The sequence below is a fragment of the Phyllopteryx taeniolatus genome, chromosome 11 (genome assembly GCF_024500385.1).
Source record: "Phyllopteryx taeniolatus isolate TA_2022b chromosome 11, UOR_Ptae_1.2, whole genome shotgun sequence".
NCBI lineage: Eukaryota > Metazoa > Chordata > Actinopteri > Syngnathiformes > Syngnathidae > Phyllopteryx > Phyllopteryx taeniolatus.
Window position 1 is genome coordinate 2,518,533 of NC_084512.1, and position 8,698 is coordinate 2,527,230.

At 41.9% G+C, this 8,698-nt stretch overlaps 1 protein-coding gene across 1 annotated transcript in view; it reads left to right on the forward strand.

Moving 5' to 3' along the window:
* The window catches only part of LOC133485850 (cytosolic phospholipase A2 zeta-like), a 53,498-nt gene extending 45,159 nt beyond the window's left edge, over positions 1 to 8,339 (forward strand). The window contains exons 21-25 of the mRNA XM_061790166.1: positions 1,764 to 1,856; positions 2,900 to 3,079; positions 3,824 to 3,996; positions 4,082 to 4,268; positions 6,566 to 8,339. Coding sequence (XP_061646150.1) covers positions 1,764 to 1,856; positions 2,900 to 3,079; positions 3,824 to 3,996; positions 4,082 to 4,268; positions 6,566 to 6,777 — 845 coding nt within the window. The 3' untranslated portion in view covers positions 6,778 to 8,339. The remainder of the gene's footprint in view (positions 1 to 1,763; positions 1,857 to 2,899; positions 3,080 to 3,823; positions 3,997 to 4,081; positions 4,269 to 6,565) is intronic.
* The last annotated feature ends 359 nt before the right edge of the window (positions 8,340 to 8,698 follow it).

An 8,698-nucleotide genomic window follows, 5' to 3' on the forward strand; every position in this document is an offset into this window, starting at 1 on the left:
TACGGGCACTGCGGTTTCCTCCCACATCCCAAAAACATGCGTGCGTGGTAGGTTGATTGAAGACTCAAAATTGTCCGTAGGTGCCATGAACGGAACAGAGGATAGGACCCAAAAATGCACGACTCCAAAACAAATGGACAGTTTCCTAAAAGAGAGGTTTAATATACGGGCATAGGTCGGTACACAGGCAGGGAATCCAAGAAAGGCAACAGTATCCAAAAACATGAGGCAAAGAGGCGAGGTCGATAATCGGAACAGGGTCAAGTCTTACTGTGAGTCTGTGACGTGGAAACAAGGAATGCTGGAACGCGACGACAAGGTACAACGAACTGGCGACGAGAGGGAATGAGACACGAGGTTAAATACAAGGGGTAATTAGGGTGAACGAGGCACAGGTGGTGAAGATGCTCACAGGAGCAGTTGTGTGTGAAACAGGGGGAAGACAAAAACCGGAACACACACCCATGACAGTAGGTGTGAATGTGACTGCAAATGGTTGTTTGTTTATATGTGCCCTGCACATAGCTGGCGACCAATTCAGGGTTGTATACCGCCTCTCGGCCAGAGTCAGCTGGAATAGGCTCCAGCATGCCCGCGAGTGAGGATAAGCGGTATGGGAAACGAATGAATGAATGACAATACCAGTCACCTTTAGAAACTGCATGCGCTCTATCTGCACCTCAAAAAGAAACAGCACTCGTTAGAGGACAAAATGTTCATATTCTGAACTGAGAAGACAAATTGTTTGAAAGAGGAGTGAAAGTGGCCATCTATGTTAAGGTTGAAAGACTAAAGTCTGAAGTCAGAAAGATCTAAAAGTCTCGAAACAGGGGAGGAGGCTTACAACACCACTTATCTCTCACATACTGTACAATGCCTTTATTTCATCACTTCCAAAGTTTTGGTGTGCCTCTAAATCAGAGGACAAATAATTGGGTTTCCACTTGGGCTGTCAAAATTAATGTGTTAATGCATATGATTCATCACAAACAATTATCACATTAGTCACGTATTAACGCAGATGACTCACACTATTTTGAGCGCCCATGGTATTTTACCTTAACTGCAGATGGATAGCTGAAAGGTGGCGCAAGTTGCTGTAAGGTCGGTGATCAGTTTAATGCTTACGCTGGTGCAAAGATGTGTGAGGAGACGCCGACTGGTGTGCCAGTCACCCCGATTGGTCGTTCAATAAAACAATCGTAATTTGCATCGAGTGCAGTGCTGAGCTCTCTCATCGAAGCACATCAAGTTTAAAATACCATCTCAAACATGTGCTATCATGTTTGATATATTTGGTGCCTCTGATTAATCAAGATTAATCACAATTCAAGTGAATAATCTGATTTTAAAAACTGATTTAAATATATTAGAAATAAAATGTGAAATTACCCCTAGTTTTCACACAAACACACAGGCCAGTGCTGTCCTAACCAGCCTTGTGCATGGAATGATGAAGCCTGCTTTCATTTTTTCCTTTATTTGTTGTAGAGGGACAATGTACATCAATGAACATTTTTTAACAAATTCATAACAAATGTAGAAGCACCCAATTACATCCAAAAGGCAAATTTCCATTGGTAGCTTAGATAAGAGGTGAAACGTCTTCTAAGACAACCAGAACATTCCAGATATGATCAATTCAATGTCCTGAGATTGATAAGAAAATGAATATTAGTTTTGCTACTGTCACGTTAATACAATGATATACGTTGTAAAAAAAAAAATGTAAGGGTAATGTTTATTATTATTATTTCAATTAGGAATATGGAGCAGTTTCTTTTCAGTCAACCTGGTTCAATTATTTCAAGTCGCCACTGGAGAGCCCCAGTCCAGACCAGATATCCAACAAACAGGTACAGCTACAGGACTAAATAAAGTACTGAGAATATATATATATATATATATTTGCATTTACAATTCTTACATTGTTTTTCTTCAGCCATCCATTTTATTCATACATACAAAGCTCATTTATTATACGCTTTTCCAGCATTTTTGGAATTTAGCAGAATATTACAATGACAGTTGCTAGAAATGCAATTTAGTGCTTCAAGTCTACGATTTTAATATTTATATGTACCCCGCCTCCTGCCCGATGACAGCTGGGATAGGCTCCAGCACGCCCGCGACCCTAGTGAGGAGAAGCGGCTCAGAAAATGGATGGATGGCATACGATGAAGCAAGACAGGATCATTTAATAAAGGTTTAGCAGACAGTAAAAAGGACTCACGAAATTTTTTTTTTTTTTTAAATGAATCAGGCAGGGATTAGATCAGGTTTAAACTCCATGAGAGAAAATTCAGTCCATGCTGTGTCACTTCACAGTTGGCACACGCATTTTTGACAGGCATTTTCCGACTCAACATGCAGCCCTTTTTGCTCCACAACTAATCATGGTAACAAAATCCATACTCGCCCAGCAGTATCTGAGGCAGTGAAGTCAAATCATTGGCTGTGTAAGGTTGTGGTTCATTAGGTAGAGTGGGTCATCCAGTGACCGAAGGGGAGCTGGTTCGAATCCCGGCTCCAACTGTCCGCATGTCGACGTGTTCTTGGGCAAGACACTGATCCCTAATTTTCTCCTTGCAGCCGTTGCCCATTGGTTTATGAATGTGAGGCTTTGTAAAGCGCTTTGGGCACTGTGATAGGGTAGATAAAGCGAGACAGGATGACGACTGGCTTTACGGTCATTCAACTCTAAAAGGACATAACCCCTGTTGAAAGTAATGTCAACTTCTTATACCCACTGTAGTTTTTGTTGACAGTGTACTTCATCATGGAGTGTTCCTACCTGTTTGTTTTTGTCTTTGATATCTCAAGTTTGTTGAATCCAGAATTTAACCAACATTCCATATCAATGATCAATGAAGGGCTTGTGTTTTCCTTCTTTTGGCAGAGCCTGAAAATGAGCCGTCGACTCTTGATACACAACTCTTTGATTCGTCCACAGCTGTCTCCAGATTCATCAGTGATTGCGTGAAGAATCGCCCAATTAGTTCTAAAGTATACAATTTCATGAACGGTCTTTTTCTGCACTCAAACTACAACACGCATAGCAACTTCACAGCCTGGAAAGGTACGCACTCAGTGTTTTTTTTTTTAAACACAAGCTTTTTTATAGCAATGCATTATGAGCTAATTGATATGAATGAGAATAAGTGAACATCCCTCGCTTCAGACCAAGCAGAGAGCGCATTGACATCATCAATCAACATTCATGTTAAAACCTTGTTTTATTGTTTGCAGATCTTAATAATAACACAGGTTAATTTATTGCTATAAATTAACTTGTTGTTTATCATGACTTTTAATATTAAAATTGACTTAAATTACAATATATGTGAAAATACCTCTTTGGTTTGGTTATAAACCCATCATATCTTTCCGATATCCTTTTCCCATATGAAGGCTTGCGGGCCCTGAGGTCTCCTGGTCAAGTTTTCCGAGCCTCCTGATCGGTTTTGTCGAATCCGTCTCTCATTGTCATGTCCACGCTTTGGGCCTCTGAACAACAACATGGACAAACGTCTGTCCTGCATTCGCGCTCCCTCATGTGCTCCTGTTTTTTTTCTGACAGTCTTTTTATTTAAATGGTATGTTACTTTGATAGGGGGTGTGAGAATAATAAACGGTTTCTATCGGTGTGGATTCTTGAAAAATAGTGAGCTACTGCTAATCAGGATTCTGTTCCATCCATCTATCCATTTTCTATCTATAGTATTAGGTTGGAAGTTGTGTCAGGGTTATGCTGGCACAAGGATCGAGTTACTTTCAAAGGAAAGAATTTCTGTGACACACTCCCAATTCATTCTCTTCCCAGAAACACACCCTGATGCCTTTCCAAACTTATTAACACCCCGCGACTCCATTCTGCATCTTATTGATTCTGGTCTCGTCATCAATATTGGCTGTGCCCCTGTCCTACGTCCAGAGAGAGAAGTGGATGTTATAATTGTGTTTGATAATTCCTGGCACCCAGACAACATCTTCAAGGTGAAAGTGAACGTCTTTTTTAGCTGATCTGTTTGAAAGTAATTACAATGTTCCATAAGTATGATCATTGCTCTCATGTCAACAGGAGATACAGCAGACAGCAGTTCACTGCAAAGACCATGACATCCCCTTCCCCCATATTGATTTTACTACTGTGGAAGGCGAACCTCAGAGAGAGGTTTACATCTTTGAAGATAAGGACAATCCCAGGGCACCGATAGTGATTCACTTCCCACTTGTCAATATTTCATTCAGACATTTCAAACAACCAGGTATGCTAATTTAAAGGGCTGGATTCATTCTGCATGTACAAAAACGAATGATTATAAACCACGCAACCTTTAACTAATGAGTGTAAAAAATAACATAACTGTATTTAATAAAATGATAAATACTACAACGGCACAGTGACCGACTGGTTAGCACATGTGCCTCACAGTTCTGAGGACCGGGGTTCAATCCCCGGCCCAGCCTGTGTGGAGTTTGCATGTTCTCCCCGTGCCTGCGTGGCTTTTCTCCGGGTACTCCGGTTTCCTCCCACATCCCAAAAACATGCATGGTAGGTGAACTGATGACTCGCGATTGCCGATAGGTGTGAATGTGAGTGGTGTTTATATGTGCCCTGTGATTGGCTGGCAACCAGTTCAGGTCGCAGCCTGCCTCTCGCCCAGAGTCAGCTGGGATAGGCTCCAACATGCCTGCGACCCCAGTGAGGATAAGCGGTATGGAAAATGGATGGATAGATAAATACTACTCAAAAACACTGAAACCCAAATCATAATCAAATGAGTGATAGAATGACAATCATCTAACGTAAATGGGAAAAATGAATTCACAGGCATTAGCAACTTCTCAACTTGTGATGTGGCGCAGTATGGTCTCCACTAGGCTGTATACAGGGGCGGTTTCTGATATCCCCCCACCCCCAGTTGATGATCGGCCAAAGGTGCGCAAAGTTTCCCGGAGGCAAATCTCAAACAGCACCACCCCACCCCCCGTCCCCTTTGACGTTCGGCCAAGGGGTGCAATCGACGGCCTGTGGACTGTCGTGCGATGTGGCAGGGATATACCATTGTACCATGTGCCGCGGGGGGGGGGGGGGTGATTAGATTCAGGTCTAGGAAATGGGTGAGCCAGTCATTAGCACCGTTGTCTTCATCATCGACGAACTACTGACACACTAAGACTAAATGATGCTGTATTGGCACACACCAGAAGGAAACCAGGGCTCATTGCAACAATGGCTTCTTAGGATCTGTCCTGGTACCTTACAGCAGTCAGGGTACCTCTGCTTGCCACATGGAGGTTTGTGCAAACCTCCAAAAATATGCACTTCCAGACCATAACTGACCCACCACTAAACTGGTCATGCTGGAGGAGATTGCAGGCAGCATAAAGAATCTGCAGTGTCTCCAGACTCTCTTACGTCTTCTCAGTGTGAAGCTGCTCTCATCTGTGATGTGAACAGGACACCAATGGCATATCTGCCAATTCTGGTTTTGTCTGGCAATTGGGATGCACATTGGGATGCACACTGCCAAGCTGTGAGTATAGGCCTGTAGGAGGTCAATTTGTACGGCTCGGGCATTGCTCGCAGTCTGCTGGGATGTTGCCCTCCTAAAGCCCCCTCCACATCTCTTGGTGTTGGAGCTGTTTCCTAATGGCCTCTGTGATCTAGTGCTACCACGTGTGAAACAATTCCTAAATAGGGGTTGCCTTGCTTATTTTGACCCTCATTTCTACATGTTGACTGTCAAATTTTCACAAAAGCAGGTTCTATTTTCATGACCGGCATAAAATCTGGCGTGACCGGTGGCTCAAATCTGTGCAGAGGCGGGGTTAGATGTTGAGGATTTGGTCATTTCACAGACAAGTGCAAACCGGTGTTTTTAAAAGAGGGAGGTTTGTGTGGCTGTGGGAGTGAACACAACCAATTTCAATCATGTCAACAAAAAAAAAAAAAAAGCGGCTGCTCTCATTTCCTTTAAATGTGGCCCAATGACAGTCTCGTATGGAGACATCTCTGCACGGAAGAGGACGATGCGTAACCGCAGCGATCCGTGCGTGAGCGGAGCATTGTCACTGCTCTTGGCCGGTGTGGCAACAGACAATGTGAGCGGGAGCCCTTATTAAATATAGAATGAGCTGGTGACAACCACTGGCGACTTAAATATGTCCACGGACATCATGTATCTATCCCCATCCGTGATCGTTCGTGTGACCCTGCCACCCCCACATAGCTGTGCCAGCCAGTGGGATGATTTGAAAAAATATACTAATGATAGTGATAACGACAATAGAATTGGCAAACGAGACCAGCCTTGCACTTGGATGAAAATCCAGCAGCAAAATTCGGCAGCATTTGCGCTGTGCGAAAATAGAGCCCAGCAACTGTAATTCATTCATAATCGTTATTGCTTCCTAACTTATCAAGATCCATTGATCTATTTTGATGAGTATGTGTTCCTTTTATAGTAGTTTTATCCATCTGTTTGGATCAACAGATATATTTAATGAGTTTCATAATAGAACAACACAAACAATGATCCTCCTCATTGTGACTTTACAGGTGTGAAGCGCGAGACTGCAGAAGAAATAAAAGCTGGAGAGGTGGATGTGTGCAGCAGCGAGTCTCCATACACCACTGAAAACATTTCCTACTCAGAAGAGGATTTTGACACTCTCGTGAATTTAACTGCCTATAATGTTGCCAACAACAAGGAAAGCATCATTGAAACGTTGAATAAGATCTTGAAATCTAAAATGACAGTAGAGATATAAGTTGGAGACTCCCATGACTCCTTCATTTATTTATCTTTCAGTGATTAAAATGAGTACAATAAATTCAAAATACAATTTAAAACTACAAATGCTGTATTATACAGTACTGTGGCAAAGTCTTCGTCCACCACTGAAAAAACTCAAAATCTTAGCAAGAATATTTCTTACTTCTAGTCAAAAATTTACGCATGTATGCATTGTAGGGTCACTGAGACCGCCATGAAGTTTGTTAAAAAAAAATTTAAAAAAGGGGCTATCCGCTGACGGAGGCTTGGGTTTAGCCTAGTTCTCCAATGAGCTCCAGGGATAACATAGAAGTCACGGAAATGGAAAAGGAGCCATCGCTGGAGAGGGTGACCGCAGCACAGTGGCAGATTTAATGGGAGAAAGTTGATCTAACACAGCATGAAGCCAGATTGGCTAGGTAGTCAGCAGGCTAGCTGGACAGGTGGCAGCTTGGTCCGGTCTGTAAGAAACAGGCCCTGCCAGGATGCTACCTGTGGCCAAGTTACAGCCGGGGATCCTCGTTAAAGTAAGCCATTTTAAAAAAAAAAAAGAAAAACTCTACGGAGATGCGGCGGCTAAAACGCTTCAGTCAAAACGTGCAAGCTTGCTAGCATACCGGTTCAATATATAGTTTTCAAATAATAAATAAATTGGATTTTTCATTTGTTGGACTTATTTTGGAATACTACAAGCAATAACAATTCGATTGTGATTCGCTGTGGAGCTTGCCTGTTCTCCCCGTGCCTGCGTGGGTTTTCTCCAGGCACTCCGGTTTCCTCCCACATCCCAAAAACATGCCTGCGAGGTTGATTGAAGACTCTTAATTACCTGTAAGTGCGAATGTGAGTGCAAATGGTGGTCTGTTTCTATGTCCCCTGCGGAAAAAAAATAAATCAACTTTATTCATTCGGTAATGTCAGATTTATGTAATGATATACAATATATACAATCATAGACCTTTGAATTGGCTTAAATATAATATAAGAAGGCATAATTAGTTTATTATTATTGCTTATATTGTATAATTTCTTACAAATAATTTTGCGGATGCCCGAGCTACTCCTCCCGGACATCCAGGGGGACCAGGGACTCCAGTTTGAGGACATTGCTCAAACATAGTGGTCTAAGACTTTCACACAGTACTGTCGCTATAATAAAATTTGTGTGTCATCAAACTGATTTGATGCTCAGCAGTCTCGTGCAAACTAATGGGAGCCAGGCGATAAGACAAAATAAAAAAAAATTAAAAAATGGTGACTTAGCTAGTCTTGATATTCCTTTGTATATTTAAGACAGGAAAATCCTCTAAAGAGATTTTGATATCACATTTATAATGCTAAGTGATAACATGTTCTGTGACCAGTGGGGGGTTCCTTCAAGTAATAATTTGAGACACAAATCTTCATTAATAAGGAATCAATCACAGATTTGATGAACGCTTTTCGTTCTCCCTCAAGCTTTAATTTCCATTCAGCAAGACATTTAAGATAATTCTGTACTTCCAACTGCGTGGCCCAGTGCACAAAGCAAAGCCGTAACGGTGTGATTAGATGAGATTGGTGTCAAAGAACCTGACAAACAACCCCATCAAACAAATTGGGATGAAATGAGCTGAGTTTGGGAGCTAAAACCATTGACCTTACCAAAGGTCTTCTGTAGGTACTATCCACAAAAAGAAACTGTTGGACAAAGTTGGAAGTCAACAGTTTTCCAAATACTCGTATTCTTTCATTGTCAGTTCCCGTACAAATACTATTGCCCTTGTCTGAGATAAAGCAAATGGCCTGCAGGGGGACGGTTAGTAGGCAGGTTATTCTTTTGTGTGGGTTTGTATACACGTTTAGATGGTTTGTCATGGACATTTTATTAGATTCTGGTGAATAATATTAAGGCAGAATTATTTTGTTAATGGTCA